The sequence below is a fragment of the Coloeus monedula genome (assembly GCF_965178545.1).
Source record: "Coloeus monedula genome assembly, chromosome: 3".
Lineage (NCBI taxonomy): Eukaryota > Metazoa > Chordata > Aves > Passeriformes > Corvidae > Coloeus > Coloeus monedula.
In genome coordinates this window covers 41925213-41945453 of record NC_138783.1, presented here as the reverse complement: position 1 = coordinate 41945453, position 20241 = coordinate 41925213, and the positions used below count along the sequence as shown (strand labels likewise).

The 20241-nt window shown below is 35.0% G+C and overlaps 1 protein-coding gene across 1 annotated transcript in view; it reads right to left on the bottom strand.

The window, feature by feature from the left end:
- Positions 1-20241, bottom strand: part of DYNC2H1 (dynein cytoplasmic 2 heavy chain 1) — a gene marked incomplete at both ends in the record, with an annotated part of 155079 nt that overhangs the window by 25131 nt on the left and 109707 nt on the right. The window contains 3 exons of the mRNA XM_082277385.1: positions 2886-2975; positions 5857-6066; positions 12671-12787. Of these exons, the coding sequence (XP_082133511.1) occupies positions 2886-2975; positions 5857-6066; positions 12671-12787 (417 nt within the window). The remainder of the gene's footprint in view (positions 1-2885; positions 2976-5856; positions 6067-12670; positions 12788-20241) is intronic.

The following is a 20241-nucleotide window of genomic DNA, read 5'->3' as shown; positions in this document are numbered from 1 at the left end:
CAGTGTAAGGACCAAGCATTAAAACTTATACAATGATCCATGATAATTCATACATTTCATATCTTAATGTCAGTAGCAAATACGTCACTGTAGACAGACAAGCTGAAACACAAAATTACAAAGTTCAATGTCAGCACTGCTTACTGAAAGTATTCAGAACTCCATCTTAGAAGAATGTTCAATACATATCTTTTGTTTCAATTTAAAGCAAAAGCTACCATCCAAATATCAGAACTTCCACATGGGAAGAAGTCACCTATTTACATCAGGTCTATCGCCATAACTAATAGTACACAGCAATGCATGCCTCCACTGCATTTTGCATATACAAATACAAATTTCTTCACACTTTCAATAGGCAGGTTTGGTTTTTTTTTTATTTTCCTTTTTACTGAGTCAATTCAGACCTGAAAAATGCAACACCTGTTGTTTTTCTGCCTGTTGTTGTATAATGCTCTCAGAACATCTTTACACTTCTAGAAATTCTGCTATAAATATTTTACCATCTGGCCTGTATTTTGTGTTCCTCCCCATCCCCATTAAATGCTTGTTGCAGTTACTTTTACTGTTTTCTGCACTGGCAGCAAACCTCTTGACAAGGCAGCCTTTAACTAATAACCTAGGTAGAGACTTACTGCATCCTTAGGAAATGTAATCCTTCAATACAACTTTGATCTTTCAATATCTCCTATTTCCTCTTAAAAAATGCCTAAATCAAACCTGTCTCAAACAGTAAGTCAACATCTTATAGTCAATGAAACAGAGGGAGATAAGAGTAACTATAAAAAAAAAGCTTATAAAGTTGGTCATATAAAACTAAACTAATCCAAAATATGGCATTTATTGAAAAATAAATCTGAAGATAATTTTCAGAGTTATGAAATATCTTTATTGAAGCCTTTATTGAATTTTTGAACACTAAACCTAGAATTAACTAATGATTAATTACATTTATAAAATCAATAATGAAAAGTCACAAAAAAGAAAAGTTAATTAAAAATGATCAAGACTAATCAGAAAGGTGTAATGGGCACAATCATGATTTGGAATCACATTTATGGACAAAGATGATTCAACTGAAATGCATAACTAGAAATAATCAACATTTTTCTAATAATATACACCAAAAAATATAGAAATTGTATTTCAGATGTGATTTGACTAGAAGCTTGAGAGGCAAAGCAGACTGATACTGTATTATTAAGAATTGCTCCAAACACCACTATATTACATATTTGCCATTAAAGAAATAAAATGAGACAACCAGTGACTGTTATCACTAATAAAAAATTTAACATAATTTACTGCTTAAGGACACAGTTAAGTATCTACAGTAAAGCTATACCTTAATAATCTTTCTCTCTCTTACAATAAATAACTGATTCCTTCATAATAACTTTCATAAAAATGACTAATCCAAATGTACCATTTTGTCAGCAGTTTGAGCAATGAGAAAGGAAGATTACTATCATGGTAATGCAGCAAATATAATGCAGCACATTTGTCAATAGCTGAGTGGAGTAATATATGGAAATAAAAACTTTTGGCATATGTGTGGTTGAAAATCATCTAATACTATTAACACTAATTTCATCCTGTTACCTCTGCATTATCACTTTGTATGGGAGGTGCACTACACACAGAAGCTTGAACTCTAATCTCAGACTTCCATTAAAAATAAATCATGTAAGTAAGGAAAATTCCATGCAGTTTGGTCACAACCAAATGAAAGGAGAAGTTGTAAACAGTAAAGTACTCTTGAAGCTTACGAACATGCTGACTCACCACAAATGATGCTTTTTTAACACTAAAGGCTTTAGTAGTCAGCAAAAAGACAGATGAGACTAAGTTCAACTCCAGCTGTATGATGAAATAACATTTGAACACGCATTATCACTTGTTGCTATACATATTTATATTTTTTTCTTGTTTATACTTTACGCCTTTTTTGAAGAAAAGGATAAAGAAAAAATAAGCATTAGCCAAAAGAAATTGTTTGCCTAACAAGAATCTTATCAATACTTTGGAAACATCTGTTTGACAGTTTCTTTAGAAAAGTAATGCTTAGAAGTCACATGCCCTTCAGATGTTTCTTCTGAATCTGACAGTCAACACTAATAATGACGGGAATCTTGCTACCCCATTTGACAAGATGTGTTAATCAAGATCAAAACCAACAGCTTTCTATTCATTGCCGGGACATAACAAAGATCTGTCCTTCCTAAAGTAGTCTTCCTTTCTTGAAGGTTCTCACAGTTTTCTCTCTATGTATCCAACATAGATAAGGAATCTGTTTCCTTAAATATTAATTAATTTAGATAAATTACTTTTATTTTTTCTGCGTATTATCTTACATACAACACTTCTGACAATCAAAATATAAATAGATTTACCTAAACTAAAATTTACCCTCTTCACTGTCAGACTATGGACAGACAGGGCTATTGTCAGACTCTGCACACTCTCTTATAGCCCCTTCTAAACCTGGAGAATGCAGATGTTTTCATTTTTTTCTTCAAAGACTAGTCATCTATGAATTTCTACATTACCTTTATTAGAAATGCTTCACTTACATCTTGATAGGCATCTCTCTACCAGATTAAAGGTATGTCTTGACTTAGATGCAAAATTTCATCTGGGTAAAAAAAGTCTTTTTTCCCCACAGTTCACAATAAAGATTAATGACTAAAACCTAAGATATAAACCAATTGTGAAGTAACTAACAATATATCACGTTACTCCTTGATCTTCATATTTTTACATGCATTTTCACATATCTAAAACTCTTTGGGACCTGTGTTTGTAGAGGTCTACTGCAGTGGAATTTACATAATATACTGTGTCACTGAACACCAGCATGCTGAGGTAAATGACTCTGAAATTACCTGTATGGCAAGTGCTCGAGCTACAAGACTTCTGAGATATTGCAAAGGATCTTCTGGACCTTCCCACTTGTTTTGCCATGTGACAGGACACTGAAATAAAATCTGCATTTACTGGAAGTATACATGTCAAATCCATCATCATTACATTTTAAGCCAGAAACTTGAATGAAATTAATAATCTGGAGATCAAATACATCTATAAAGAAAAAGGGCAATACTAGTAACATAATGATCAAGAACATACAACCAGAAACAGAAAGGTCATATTCCCGCTAATTCTTCGTATGGCCCAGACACAGTGCTGATGGAGAACTTGCAAGAACCTCTGCTACTCAATGAGGAAACATAAGTTGGTTCCACAAAGACTTCCAAAAGGCCTAAGAGAACTATTTATTGGAAAATCACAATGCCACCTTTCAACTGCAACCACAATTTCCCACTCCTTTGCTGCAGCCTCCTCAGACTTGGAACACGCAGTTGTGTGGCTGTGTGGTGAAGACAATCTGATACAATTCCTCTGAATGATTATTTTCTCATCACCTTACAGTTTTTGCAGAGCAACACCCGAGAAAAAACATCCTGCAAGACTTCCCTGTACAAGTTTTTTCACTGACTTAAAAAAGAAAGGCTTAAAAGAGCATCTGTTAAATTTCCTCCTTAAAAATAAGGATAGGAACATTAACTTTACCTAGTCCACAGGAATCTAAACCACAGTGAAAGTGACTGCAAGATTCTCCTACTTATGAGAAAGAGAATTGATGTGAAACAGTACCTGTGGAATATTGCACACTACTGAAGATGCTGAGCAGAAAAAACAGTTTATACTGTTTAATATTTACAGCTGCATTTTCCAGGAAGTTTCCATTCTAATAGCATATGTATTAAACACGTATTCAAAATCTGATCATAGAAGTTTGTAAAAAAAGGTATCTTTCAAAGTAAATACTCTATGTTTACCTTTATAGATAAAAACCAGAACATAACTAGATTTGAGGATAGTAACTACAAATGGATTGAATAAACTAGAGCACAAATGAGACAATTAACAAAGCATAGTTAACTGCACTGGGGGGAGTAGTCCTAATTAGGATTTTCTGAAACTTATTTTTTATTTGAAACCTGGCATTTTTGCAGCCTCTTCTACTTGATATGCATTTAAAGACAGCTCATCAATTCATCAATATATCACTTAAAAGGCATTTGCCTAATGTTGCTAATATATCACTCTAAATTACTTTAAAGAAATAGCTTAGCTAATTGTTATTATGTTAGTGTATCTCAGATGTACTTATGCTCATTTTGGCTGGGATGGAGTTAATTTTCTTCACAGTGGCTAGTATGGGGCTAACATACCAATTTTACACAAATAACAGCACATTGCTGAAACCTTTGTAAGTCATACATTTATTGAATTTCACATTTCTGTTAGTAATCCAGCAGTTTCTTCAGGTGCTATAATCTTAAAAGAACTACAATCTTAGTGGGTTTAAAATACAGGTTTTGAAAAATAGTCCTTTGCTACATAACACATGAAAACACTTAAGAAGAGTGTATAGAAAATACATGAAGCAAATCACTTTTTTGATGATAAATATAGTGAGGCTTAGCTGCCATGCCACGAATGTGGCACTAGGCTCTCTGGAAGGCTGCTGAAAAAAATGCTATATGGTCACAATCCAGTGCAGTGGTCCGTGTCAAGTAAAGTGGGTAAGTAAGCAGATGAAATGACAGAAGCACTGGTCAATACATCAGGAAGCACTGAACTGATACTTGCGAGAGGTTAAAATGCATAGAATTTTTAAGAAACTTTCTGTGGTAGCCATCAGCTTCACCACTGCTGCCGGTTCCAATTGAAGCGTGCAGCTTAAGCACACAAGCGAGCCATGCTCTCTTGCTCAGTAACAAGAAATATAACTGTAAGAACTAAAGAATGGCCATTACATGTATCACTTCCATTCACTATGACTTGGACTTAGTACCAGTTTCTACCACACAGTCAAAACGCTTTAAAAGGCAATGAGTTTGCTAACATGAAAACATGGATTTATTCTAATTGTACAGCAATTTTGCTAACAAATGCTGTCTTGTGAATCTAAAAAGACAACAAATTTATTTATTATTTTGATTAGAATTTGATATATCAATAAATGCATCACAATCTTTTTAACAGTACTTGTTCTTCACATGAACATAAACAGGATGCTAACAGGAATTATCATTCATTGAAGAAGCAATCTCAATATCTATGCATTAGCATCGACAGAATTTATGAGTTGCTGGAGGTGAAACAAAACCAGAGTTTCATGTCACATCAATGCTTGACTATCTTTGTAATCCAATTATCTAGCTATTAATGACAGAGCATGTAAACTTGCTGTCACTAATTATACCAGATTATAAACGTGTCCAGTTTAATGCCAAAAAACATGGAGAAAGTACATGTACAAATTCTGACTGCTTTTCTTCTACATCAAGAATACACGGTGAGATGATAGGCTGGCATGATAGGCAGAGCTTGCCTGGTGTGGTATGGCAATACTCCATACTGAATAAATGCAAAGAGAATTGTTATTACAACTTAAATTTTAAGAAAATGTAAAAACTAAGTAAAGGGACAGATTTACATGTTCTACTGGCTAATATATTTGACTTATCTAGCATGACTTGCTATTTAAAATTCAAATAGTATTCCACAGCTTCTAACCTTACTGTATTTGTCTGTAAGAGAAAACTTGGTAAGAGAGTAATACATTCAGAAGCTTCTGCAAACAAAAAAAAAATTCTGAAAAAAATTCTGGAAAAAAAAAGATTTTGCTTTAGGTTTCTATCTTTAAAGAACTCCATTTTAGAGTCTTTATCAATAAAAAAACTTAGAACAAATAGTAACATGAAAATATTTGTCAGAATTAGTTTAGTTTCCTTGGGTTTTTCAATGCTTATTACAATGTATATTTATTACAAAATGACTTACCTTCTGGTTTAACAGAGCACTTGCTAGTCTTTGTACTTCAGAGCTCAGTAGTGAGGTACCTCTGATGACCTTACTTAAAGAAGCAAGTGACTGATGGACACTCTGCACAAGGCGAATGGCATTGAATTGCTCCAGAGTAATGAATGATAAGACTGGAGATCCTTGCTGTTCTGCAGGAGGAGACACCTTCTGATGGATCAGGTTAGAATTCTAAGAAAGAACATGTGATACTCAGTTAATAAACTCAGGGAAACTCTGATGTTGTACAACATATTGTTGGTTTAATTCATAATACCTCATATGACCTCGTTAGCTTTGAAGTAGTGGCGGTATCATCCCTTTTCTGACATGGATTAGAAGTATAGTGATACTTTCAGTACTGTCTGTGACATCTTCAATAAAAGCACCACTCTTCTGAGACAAGCCTGTCTGCCCAGTTACTTCAAAAGTACTTGAATTGCTGAAAAATCTTCACTTAGCTGAATCACTGCTTTTAGTATTTGTGTCAATGTGCCAATGTAAAAAGCAGTGGTGTACTCAGCACAAGATTTTCTGGGTACTGTAAACTATGCTGCCAGTACTTGCTTTGTGAGACTGCTTCAACATGGAATTAAATTAAACAGAATAAATACAAAATATATATAATTTTATGCATAAATCTTGAGTAACTCAGGCTCTGAGAGATACTGCTGCTCTCACATTGCCATTTTTAATACTTACTTCCCTTCCATTAAAGCCACTGAAAATTCAAATTTATTCAATAATTTCAAGAGATGGTGTAATTTTGCAAATCTTAATTCATATGCAGCTTATTACATAAATACAGTTTAGCATGTGTTTGGAAACTGTCAACCTGACATGTGACAAGATGCTGCAATGAATTCCAGTTACAGAATTAAAAACTTTATTGGAAAATTCTATAAGGCATAAATATAAAAAGTAAATCCTAGCCTATAGGGAAAAATGTTTTGCTATTTCAATTTCTAGTAATTTAGTAAAGATAAAATCAGATTTTACTTTCTCTGAAGTATGTAGTCTTAAAATAACAAGTAGTTTTGATTGTTTTTCAGGTTAAATGCATTTCTGAATTGTCACATGGCATCTCGCTTTCCAGAACACAGAGGATATTTACCTCTATAATCTTTCCCAGGCACTACATGTTTGTCAGAACTTTTACATTTTTAATTTCAGGCTCATACTGCACTCAGCTACAAAGCTAAAATATGAGAGAATCTAAATGAATGAGCAATACTTTGGCTTATGACTGACCAACAGAAAAATGAAGAATAAAGTCTTCAAACATTGTTAAAAAGGTATACAACAAAGTTACTGATCAAAGTGTAAGAAGCATATAGTATTTACAATTGTTATGCTTTGTATTTTTTGTTTGCATGCTTTCAAAAATCACAGTACTAGTTCCACATCAGTTTTTCTGAGACCATAATCTGCTGAGTATATGTAAACTGTAATATAAAACTACCATAAACTAGTTGATAATTTCTTATTGAGGTATTTAATTGCACAAAATAAAGAAAAACCCAAGACACTGCACTTTGGAGGCTTTGCTCAATCTTTGACACTTTCAAATTCACAAAAGCTTATTGAAAGAGAAGTCATCTAAGTTCCTCAATATTGTTCTTTACATAACAGTCTCCTGTGAATTGCATATTCATTTCATCACTCTTTCTAATGCTTTCCCCAGAGAATTTGTTGAAACAACCCATCTGTCATTTCCATAGGAAAATTAAACATGAATACCAATATCAGCTTATACATTTAATGTCCTATTACATTCCCTTAAAATCCATTATGTATATAACTCACATCAGCTTTTAAAATATGTGTATGCTCATGACCTGCTTGGGAATTAAGATGAAGAACTGCTAAAGTACTGAGTGCTTTTCCTAATCATAAGAAACTGAAGATAGATTCTAATCTTTAATATTCAATACTGTATTATGCTACCAATATTAATCAGGTGTATTTTGAGACTTTGATGACTTTCCCTCTTTCATTTCTGTATGTGTTGCTATCTTAGTACAATATAACACCTCATACAGTCTTACCTAAACTGCCCCAGAGCTTGACTTTGTTACCTTCTTAAACTCAAGCTTCTGCAAACTCCAGTGTGTTTTGAAAACTGCCTCCTCAGAAATGTAACAAATGAAAATAAACTCATATACCTCTATTAGTTCTTCATTTTATTTAAAACTCTATTTTGGTTGTGGTGATGGGTTTTAGAAATCTCTACTGCCCTTCTGATGTACCTATTTTGCCTCCTCCTTTGAGTCTCTCTGCCTATTCTTTCAGATATTAGCCTCTCACTGTGTTTTACAGGCTTTTCATTGTTGAAAATACAATGAAAAATGACCCTATATTTCTGTTTCACTGATTTTCCTTCATGGAAAAAACCCTGGGGTTTTTTTAAAGCTGAGGTAGACAATGAGGTACCAGGCACGTGGTGTGATTCTTGGGGCTGTTCTGTACAGTGCCAAGAGTAGGACTTCAAAGATCCTTGTGGTTCCATACAAATTCAGAATATTCTCTGATTCTATGATTCTACAATGACAATTTTCTTGCATCATTATGCAACTTTATGAAAACAATGAGTTACAATTTACAAACATAAGACACAGAACACACAATAATTCATGATCATACATTCAGCTAACAATTTTGAAGGAGTTGCTGCTGAAATTATGGGTGGGCCTTCTAACTTTCATGGAGCTGGTAAGGGGATTTTCTGAAACAAGGCAGAAAATGCAACCACCTTACAATGAAAATATAGCACCGATCCCTCTCTCTCTCTCTCCCCCCTCATGAGAGAGCGCCATTTGGACATGATGAAACACTTATGCACTCTCACTGCGTCCTTATACTTTTGTGCTTCTCTGACAACTATTGCATGAGGGGTGATGCTTGAGTTCCACAGGACAGTGACTTCCAGCTGATCCAGTTATGTGACAATGAATGCTTACACAGGTGCTCAGCCACGCTCTGTCAGGGCAGAAGGCTGTGTGGGAAGAGAATGGACACCAGGACAGAGACTGGTTGAATTAACTCTGATTAACTCAAGGGCCCAGCCTTTGCAAACACCCTTCCACATTAAGGAAGGGTTTTTTAAATTTGGGTGACATTTGACAGCTTATTCAGTGAAGACTTTATTTTATAGCGCAACAAGTCTTTCATGCAAACTAATACTGAGCGTATGAGTATGTGATTTTTTCTAACTAAATGGCAGGTTCATGAGAGTTTAATTAATTTGATGAGTGTTAAGCTGTTATCAAATCATGCCACAAAACACTGTAAAAGCAGTTTTAGGACAGTATTCATTACAAGGGTGTTTTTAAATGGCAAGAATTAAAATGTATGTTTTCAAATGAGGCTAATGTAGCCGAAAATGTCAAGACATTCTGTATTAGTTCAGAACAGCTCAATAAAAGGAGAAGTTTGCTTGTGTAGTTTCGAAACAGGTGCACATTGATATGAAGCACGTTTTGAGTATCTATTTCATTTAGAGTAAAATTCAACTTAAAATTTCAGTCTGAATTCTGGCTGGACTAATAAATAGTGGATGAAGGAGAGGCAGCTGCCATGATTCTATTGTTACAGATAAAGAATAATAAACTTCCCAGCTCAACAATTTCAGGATATCTTGTAGTAACATTTAACAGGGTTTTGCAACATGTGTGGTCTGAGAGAAAATTTTTTTCTTTTTCTGAAAAATTTTCAGAAACATTTCTGTAAAAGTAACAACAAGTAAGTCCTCACTACCATATTAATGTATAAGAATTATTTCCCATTTCAAAATGTCTAAAATGAAAAAAGCTAAACTTTCCAAAGTATATCTGCCATTTTTGCTGTTTGGCCACAGAGAATGTGATAAGCTCTGAAAACTGAACAAAAATTACTCCTATTCACATAACCACAAAACAGCTGAGGTTGGAAGGAACCTCTGGAAATTTTCAGGTGCTCAAAGCTACAGCAGGTTGCCCAGACCTGGAGACTGCATCCAGTCTCCAGCCAAGATCCCTTGGAGCTTCATATGCTCCACACTACACCTGGCAGTTGACTGGAGTCTACGTAGAAAAGCTCCAAGGAGTCATAGTCTGAGGGCCAGACAAGCCTCGGCAGTCTTTCCACAACGTCCCACAGCTGAACCCCTGCAAGGCAGCAAAACTCCCCAAACAACAGATGAGGTCAGAAAATGGGTGCATCCTTCTCCCACCTGCAGGGAATTGCTCATTATTTTTCCTCACCACTTCCTCCTGGTGCTTCTGTGTGGATCAGACTTAGTTGGCTTGGGAGTTTCATTAAGAGTGCAGAGACAAAAATACAGCCACACTAAGAGATTGTGATCAATCATAGAGGCGTAAATTCTACACGACATACCTATGTCAAGTGGTAAATTTTGGTGAATTTTGGCATTATCAGTACATAGATATACAACAACTATTTTCAAGGTATTTATAAGATAATCCTTTTTTAATTAATCCTTGACTAACATACTCAACACGGAAATAAAAATGTTTAAAACATACTTAATCTTTGTCTACATATTAACAAACTTCTGAGTGTCTTTCTGCCTCTGGAATCATTTTTTTTTTTTACAGACTTCAGGAATGCTTTTTTTAATTTTACTTCTTCATATCTGGGAAACAGTTTTAGTTTCATATTCTCTGCCCATTCATGCATAAATAAAATAATTTATGATTGTTAACTTAAGCAGCAATTCAACAATCTTCTTCATTCCAATTTCCAGGTCTTTATAAATTCTGCAAACAAAGACGATGCCTTCATTGAGCTATCAATCTAGAATGAGAATGTAGAACTGTATGCAATGTCTGTGAAATATTAAAGATCCCTAGGCTTTTTCAAAGCTTAAAGCAATTACTGGTTGAACAGACTATGAAAACTAATTCTGATAAAGAATATTATTATTTAAATTTTCTGAAACACTCAAGAAAGTGTCCCCCCACAAAAAAACCCTATAAAATATCAGAAGCCATCCGATTCTAAAGGATCTATTCAAAAGATTAATTTCATTATCTTCTTATAGCATAAAGACTTTAGAAAATCAAAGAAACTTCTTGAAAGTATGAGCATAGTTTGAAAAGAGAGGCCTCAGAACTATGAACAACAACCTGATGGTCATGTAATGGCCATTTAGAAAGGGCACAATTAAGAACTGGCAAGGCTACTTGTGCTCTTAGACAAGAGGCAATGCAATTACGCAGCAAAGAAAAGATTCTAAGTGACACAATAAAGGTACCTGATACAGCCTGAAAAATAACCCCACCTAAGTGTCACCCAGCCTGTAGATCAGGAACTGAGGTAAAGTGCTAAAAAATCATATGAAAGGAGATCTCACATTTGAGGGCAATGGTAGGGGTGAAAGAAGAGGCCTGCATCAGGTCCAGCTTCCCTTGTCAAAGAGCTCTCAGGTAATCTTGATTACCTCCATGTAGGTAACTAAGACTATCAAGAACCTCAGCCACCAGTACCAGCTATGTGGCTTCAGCTTGATGGTACTGCATGCTCACAGCTAATTTACAACCCAAGTTTTAAAGAATATGTACTTTAAATTTGCACTGCTAATAACTAACAATTACAAAGAACTAGCCATTAGCAACGTGTGCTGTTAATGAATACTAATGTAGTGCAGATTTGTTTTACTGTTTAAAACTGGCCTAATTTACCCATCTTCCAAACACTACAATCAAAATCTCTATTTTTCTGGTTATTTGTGTATGTATATGTAATAGTTTCATCTGAGCTCTTTCAAAGAAGATTTACAGGCCTAGAGGTATGTTTAACTCTAGTCAGTAAGAGATAATGGAAGGTGTCACACTGAAATATACTTTTTCTTACAGGATCACAGACCTGGTTAACAGAGGTCCATGTTCAGAGGCCACAGATTTCAACATGAAGCTATTTAGTACTGGAAGACTATTTTGACACACAAACATGATGTATCATACACTTAGGATGGATTAGATGAGAATTTAATGAGATATTCCAAAATGTAATGGCAAATTCAAGTGTGTACCTCATGTCACTTCCTTGTATGTGGTTATTTGAGTAAGGGAAAGGTTCTTCCCAGTACAGTGTTGCTGTGTACAAGACATAGTTTTAGGTCACAATGTCTCTGATCTATTACTTAATCATTGAGGAGACAAAGTAACAGCCAAATGTCTAGGTGAGCACCTAGCATGAGGTGGGAGAGATCCTTCCTAAGTATGTGTAGTGTCTTCATTCACACACATCACACTTAATGGGTGCCTGCAATAAGAATTCAATGGTTGGAAACCAAGCTTTACAATATATATTAAAAAACACCACCAAACTGAACCAAGCTAGACCAACAAAGGAATATAAAGGGAGTGATACTGGATAGTGAAGAAGGGATTTTAATGAACCTCAGTTTAAAGCTAATACCATATTTCAACAGTATAAAGAAAAAACCTCATTTTATTTAAAATCATTAAACACTGCCTTGTGAGTATTAGATAAATGCAGAGACTAAATTAAAATCTAAAGTACATTAGTATTTTTCTTGGAAACACATAAAGGATGTTAGTTTCATGTTTTGAGTGTGGTCTCACCCATATGGAGAGACAAAAAGTACAGCCTGTTATACCACATACAGACTTCATAGCTAATTATGCACCTAACATTATACTTCCCACCTCAAATACATTTCATTTACTTTTTCTCTTCTTATGTTTCAATACTCAAGATAATTCCTTAAACTATATTTTTAATGTAGTTACCAGGAAAAAAAGTTGTCTTTTCAAATTAGGTACATTCCTACCTGATTAAGTTTCTTCCATAGGTTGAGAACAGGAGAAAGTTCTGTAGACCATATTTCTCTGTCAAATTTGCAGCCAGCAGTTACTGACCTACTCAGGATCCGAAGCTGTGAAATCACCTGAGTGATGAGAATACAAATGCACTCTTGAAGAAGGATAAACAAACTTCTTTTAGTACAAAAACGTGATACACTAGCAAATACTCTTCAATTTATCTATAAACTATCCTTTCCTGCATACTTAAGTACTGATCATGATCTGATCAAAACACAAACAATATCCATATTCAAGTCCAAACATACTGGAACCTCATTCATATTAAGCTACAAAAAACCCCCTACATATTTTTCTTATCCCAGTAATTGTCTTTGTTCAATTATAATTTAAAAACTAATGAGGTGCATAATTAATTAAAAAGCCTATTTTCCACAAAATTTAGATACAAAACTCGAGATCTGCTTTTGGAAACAAAGCCCCAAAATATGTTACTAAATACATACAGTAATTATCAGGCATCAAAACTCAAGACAACTATAGGAAATTCATTCTGATCTGACCAAGATCTCTTATTTACACATTCATGCTACCTCAAACTATTTAAATGCATACTTATTAAATAAAGAAAGCAAGAAATTAAAAGAATAACTACAAACCTTCCAGAAAGAAGGGGAGATTTTAATTCATTAGGTCCAACTGCCTTTTATTGTTAGCAACCCTGGTAAGTTCAAAAATCAACTGATAAAATATATACATACATTTGGAAGAAAGGACACTGAAATTAAAATTCTTCAGTGATGTTGAGTCTGTTCCTTAAATTGTACATAAACACCCCTGGTATTTTTGAGGCATTTTAGCGACATTCTAGCTGTTTTTCACAGTGTATATTTTGCAAGGCATGCTGGAGAACAACTTATTAATTCTCTCCTCTTGCACTTGACAATAAAGAATTAAGCTTGATAGTAAAAAATGTATTAATCATTCAGAAGGACTGGACTCTTTAACTGTAACAGACTGAGGGAGAAAGTAAAGTTGTTTCTGCTGGGATTTGGCTTATTTTCTTAGTCTTGAAAGATGTGCAGTGATGAAGTGTTTTCTGTTGTTTTTCATTTTCTATCACTGAAGCAAACGGCACCTTCTTATTTATCAGCTTTGATAGGGACTATGAAGCACTATAAGATGATAACACACCATCATAGTAAACCATCATTTTCACTTCTAAAACAAGCACTGATCATGAGACTGTGTTTTAAAATCCTGAGAGAAGATTATAAGGCCAGTAGTAGAATCACAGCATCAGAATTAAGGAAAGAAGATTTCAGCTTAGCCAGGGATCTTTTTGGCAGGAGACAGTTGGCAACTGTTTTGGAGGGCAAAGAGGGGCCAAGAGAGCTGGTTAATCGTCAAGAAAAAAATTCTCAAAGCACAAAACCAGTTCTTTCTGATGCAGAGGAAACAAGCATGATAAGCAAGTCAAAGAACAATCACGGCAGAAGATCATAATGGATGTAAAGGAAGCTACTGACCTCCAGTCACAGAACGAACTGAGTCAGAAAGGATCCACAAGCACCATTGAAGTCCAGCTCCTGGCCCTGCACAGCACCATCCCCAAGGGTCACACCATGTGCCTCAGAGCATTGTGCAATCATTTCCTGAACTCTGTCAGGCTGGTGCCATGACCACTTCCCTGGGGAGCCTGTTCCAGTGTCCAGCCACCCTCTGGGTGAAGAACCTGTTCCTGATATCCAACCTAAACCTCCCCTGACACAGCTTCAGGCCATTCCCTCGGGTCCTGTCACTGGGCACCACACAGAAAAGATCAGTGCCTGCCCCTCTGTTTCCCCTCATGAGGAAGCTGGAGACTGCAGTGAAATCTCCCACAGAAAATGGGCACAAGGATGGACTACCCAGCACGGGCATAAAGACAGCTCAATTGTGTTAGGATGGAGTGAGGAAAGCCGAATCTCATCTGGCTTTGAAAACAGCAGTGTATGCAAAGGCCTAAAAGGACTTGTGGAGTATTCTGGTAGCTGAAAGAAAAGAAAATATAAGCCACTGCTCTTTATAGCTTCTGTTATGTAAAATAACATTTCATTCTCTCATTCTCGTAACTTAATTTTAAACTTTCATAATCCTTTGTGTGCCCCAGCTATTGTGTATACCAAAAAAGATTCTTGTTTAATTTAGCAAAAAATTAATTTCTCTGATGGATGTTTTGATCATAGTATCTTTATCATTCCTGCTATTCTTCCTCATTTTCACTCTGCACATATGCAAATGTTCTGACAAGCAATACAGATAATAAACACACATTTGTGCCTTCCAGATATCATTCTTTTAGCTATAGTTTTGTATCTTTTAATTTGTTTTTGGATAGTTGCCTGCCATAATCTGCTAAGCAATAAAACATTTATATCAAATGCACTTTAACTGGTAATTCACTATGTAATAGTTCATATAAACTTGCATGTAGTGCATACTATAAAGCTGAAAAATGTTTATACTATTGCTTTGTGAATATAGGGGATTGAAAATACTAACTCTGATATTCATTTTTAAAGCGCCTTTAGAGGTATAAACATGTATCTCCATATAGCTGAAATGATTTTGAGAAGTAGTGACTGCAAGAGCATGTAACTAAAGTATTTTTCTAGCTCTACAATATGGGGTTAGCTGTCTGTTTCTAGTTACCTAATTATAAAATTTGTCAATATAGTTTAAATAGGAAATACACTACCTAACCTTAATTTCAATTTTTTTTTCTTCAGTGTGCCTGTATGTGTTCCTGGTTTGTAAATTTCATCAAAGTAGTTCAAAAATACTGGGTTATCATTATCAAAAGTTAAACACTTAAATTAACTGAATCAAAAGAAATCAAGTTTTAGCTCTCAGTGTTCTAGAGTACTGTAACAGACAATGATCTTCATCAAATATTCATGGAAAACCTTTAGCTCTTAACAGTTCATCCCATTTCTCTCAGGTATAAACATGTATGATGGTCATATAATTTACTCCTGAAGTTTCCATGACAACAAAGATTTCAATTCACTGTAATTTTTTTTTTAATTAATGGGTTGGGCTGAAACTTTGTGTACTGGTGGCTCTTTCAGCCTGAGTATTTTTTGAAAATTTTAACCTAGAATAGTCATTCACCTTCAAGAAACAGATGAAAATACATTTGATTCACGTCAAAATACTCAGGTTAACTTCACCTCTGAACTGCTTCAACACCCCAAACTTTTGCTAATGAACTGCTAATTCGATGGCATGACATCTGTCCAAATTTAGGAAAGATTTAGAGTAACACATATTACTATTTAAGTATGATTACAAGTTTGATTTTAGAACTTGAATGGCACAAGTATTTCATTCTCACAGATCTCACTCAAGTTCCTTACATTATTGACCAGTCTGTGCTACTTTGAATCAGCTGAATCTTGAGAAAATGTTTACTCAGTACTCTCAAATCAGTCTCTTTCTGGATGTTATGAAAATGAAAAGGGAATTTTTTTTTTTTTAATAGGATCATAGAACAATTAATGTTGGAAAGAACCTAAGGAGGTCTCTAGTCTAACCTCCTGCTGGAATCATGACGAGCTTTAAGATCACACCAGGTTGCTCAGGGCTTTATCTGGTTTTGAAAAATCTCAAGCAGAGAGACAGAACAACCTCTTCCACTGCTTTACCGCCCTAATGATTAAAATGTTTCCCTTAATATCAAATTTGGACCTTTCTTGTTTCAGTTTATATCCTGTAAGAGTTGAATGCACGGATTGGGACAAAGAATGTGTTAAGATTGGGAAGGGCCTGAATAAAACCACAAGTGGGATATATTACACTGGTAGAATTCTCAGGTGCATCAAAAGTGTCCAAGGGATTGTAGTATGTTTGCAGTTGCTCCACGTAACTGTTTTCACCTCCATGCAAGTGAAATAAGTTTTGAGTTGGAAGGGACACTGGATTTAAAAGAAAACGGATTATCAAGAATACATTTCTGGGGGTCATATGAAAACCAAAGCAACAAGACAGGAATGAACACACAGACTGGATAAGTACCTAGAAGGAAGGAGACCTTGGTTCAGATGACAAAGAGAATACAATTAGGAATCTGATTTAAGAAGATGAAACAACTCTTGGGTTGAAAGAAGGCTCTGCATGCGGTCACATTAGGCAAGCACAAATACATCCTTACCTATCCTCAGGCACTTACTTAAAGCTTACTTAAAACTAACTCAAAAATATTATCACCTTAGCCTCCCTAAGAGGAGGGCTCCCAACAGACAGATCTTAAGTGGGCTAGCTTGAACTTGAAAGGCTCTCTTATTGAGTACGTAGGAAAGCAAAGTTCCTTATGTAGGTACCCGAGATGGATGGGTCTGTGCTGTGGAAATTAGAATGAAGGTTTTAATTTCATTTCCTGAAAATCTAACTACAAAGCTTGAGAAGAATTAAATTTCTCTCAATGTACTATATATACAATACCATCAGGCCAACCTATAATCAACTTCAAATACCTACTCTAGATTAAGCTTGCCTTAAACACAGTGTTTCTATGGCCACAAAATGAGATCAGAAATGACCAGCACAGATGCATATATCCAGGTCTGTGGAATCATATCCTTTGCACTCTAACCCAGGTATTTATTTACAGTACCAATGAAACTGAAAATTTAATTATAGGTGTATAATACCGGGTACTCAAAATAAGAGTACTTTTACAATACCTAACCTTTGAATGCTCTCCTTTGTTATTGCAATGTATTCTTTTTATATATTATACACTAAAAGCTCTTGTATGTTGTGCTAGTCCAGACCAAACACACATCTGAATATTCTGAATAATGAGAAGAGTGAAAAAATCTACCATTAAGCAGGAAAACAGTACCTTGATTAAAAATATGAGAGGGATAGAAAAAGAGGAAATAAAAATATAAAAGCAATCACCAATAATGGTCTGTTTAAAGAGGAGCAAGAAGATTATTCAGACTCACAATTCTTTGTAGAATCTGTCTGTTTTAAGTAAGGTCACCTAATCATAACAGTATTTATACAAAAAATTCAATAGAGCAATTTATTTGTGAAAAATGCATCTAATACTGATGAACAGCCTACAGAAACTGCTACCAAGTATCTTCTCTATTCTAAGTGGAAAATTCATGAACTGCATGTTTTTTTCTGAATTATCAGTGCAGAAAAATACAAATTGCATATATTAAGAAAGGTGGGCTGGTCAAACTAAGAATGTCAATATTTATTTCTCTAGTTATTAAATTACTTATGCATCTCAGCTTTTTAATCTATTGCCTATTTTTGGGTGCATCTGTGGACATATGCTGCTATGATATTGACCAGCACATCAGAGTAAAAAACAGATGAATCTAGAGAAATTATGAGAGATAATGAACAGAATGGAAAGCTACAAAGACAACAGATGTTCCCATGTGACTTCATACAGAACTACTAGAAAGACATGTTTTACCTGAAAATTAAAATTCATGGAAAAAATAAAAACGAGGAAATGAGAAGATTTGAACTTTTCATTTTCTGGAACTCAGACAAGACAGATTTCTAGGAACACAAAATCTCTTTCTGTTCATTACTAATGCACAAGATGAGGAAAAAGTCTTGCCTTCAGTCATTCACCACTACTGCAAAAACTGCCACTTCACAAATACAACATATAATAAACACAGACTTACATCTAAGTCTTGTACTCATTTCAGAAGCAATATACACTACAAATCATGCAACAAGATCAAATTTTACACATAGTATTACGACTTGAAAAGGAGGAAAGTAATAGAGTAAAAAACATCTTGTGAAATTCCATGTCAGTGAACTAAAAAAAAAATCTCAGATCAATCATTTCTGAACTCAATATGATTACTGTTTTAAGAACGCAAAACTGTAAAGATTTGCTAGTCAGATAACAGGTATTTTTTCTCACAACTATGGAACATACAAAAAGGATCTTCATTTTTGTACAAAAATCTAGCAAAGTCCTCTCAGTAAATCTACAGATGTCAAAGCAGATACTCTACTGCCATCTACCAGTTTTAAAAGGACATAGTCGTAGCACAGAAACCACTTCTATGCTTCATTTCTCTGAATGAAACAACATATCCCTTTACACAGCTGTTTGAGGAAATATCTCTGTTTTTATAAGACTTTACAGCTCAAACTGAAGTATGAAGCTTTAGCTTAATTACTTTGGTAAATATTGTGAAAGTACTAACCAAATGCAACGCAACTATGTCTTTACTGCATCATGAGAGGGAGGAGGTTTCTGTGTGACATCCCTTCTGTCACAACTACATGCTTCCAAACTGTTTCTCACAGCTTGGTTCCAGTTCTCTCATTGCTGTGAAAGTGGACTAAGACTGAGGTGCCACTGGAACCTCTCTCCAGTCCCTGACTGTGTCCCTTACCCTCTCTGCAAGAAAAGGATCCATGGATGCTGCTAGGATGAGGGTACTTTAATGGCACTTGTAAGCGAATCATTCCTACAGCATGTGGATCAGTAAGAGACAGTGTAGGTGTGAGCTTGCTCTTTTGTTGTTCCATCAAGACCACCTCAAAGCTGCACTCTCACTAAGGATGTGAAGTAGGGCTGGACTCTATACAGAGATACATACCTTCTCAGTCAAATACAAAGCAAATGTGGCAAAGACATTGACCACACCTGCATCTTCCTTTATATAGAAGCACATCATTTATCATGTACCTTTGACAACAGGAAGACTCTCTGCAGAGCAGGGGTTCAGGGAAGGAAGGAAGGAAGGAAGTCAGCACTGTGCTGTATATGGACAGCACAAGCCCAGTACTGACACAGACAGTACTCTAGCTGAACCTTCTCCTGAAGAATAACTGAGTTTTACTTCATACAGGTCCACAGGATACACATTACCTGGAGATCATGATGCTAAAAGGCATGCCAGAAGAGGTGGTTGACCTTAACTAATTACATATCCTAACAAAATTCAAAGAGACTGGAAAATGGCAGCCTGTTTTTAGAAGAGAACAAACTTCTCATATGCAGAGCACCACCAATATATTCTCATATACACAGCACCAATTAGTAAGGAATTAGTAAGGTTATTTGAAGCATTACATTGAATCACTAAATTGGTAAAGAGATGTTTTCTAGCTCTTTTTGCTAGAGCACAGTACTGTGGCTTCTACTCCATTAATGGCACAGCACATTTCTTTCATGCATCACCACACGTGTATTCAAAATATTCCCCATATTTTAAAAATCCTTTTTAAGTACTCAGATCTCTCTTACTGCAGGGTAATAAAAACAGATTGACATTACTCAACAATTTCTACTAGAGACTGTTAGTCATATATTTGTGATGTGGGATCTAATAAATGTCAGTAATTAAACACTCTGAACAATTGAAGGGTTATATAATTGCTAAATTATTTTAAGAAAATAAATTTACGTTCATCTGGAATCTATAGTAATAACATAAGAAGTTCAAGAATAATATAAATTGCTTTTCAATAATTAAAATACTTTTCAATAATTAAACTCATTACTCTATGTGGCACAATTAGAATAACGGAGGAGCAG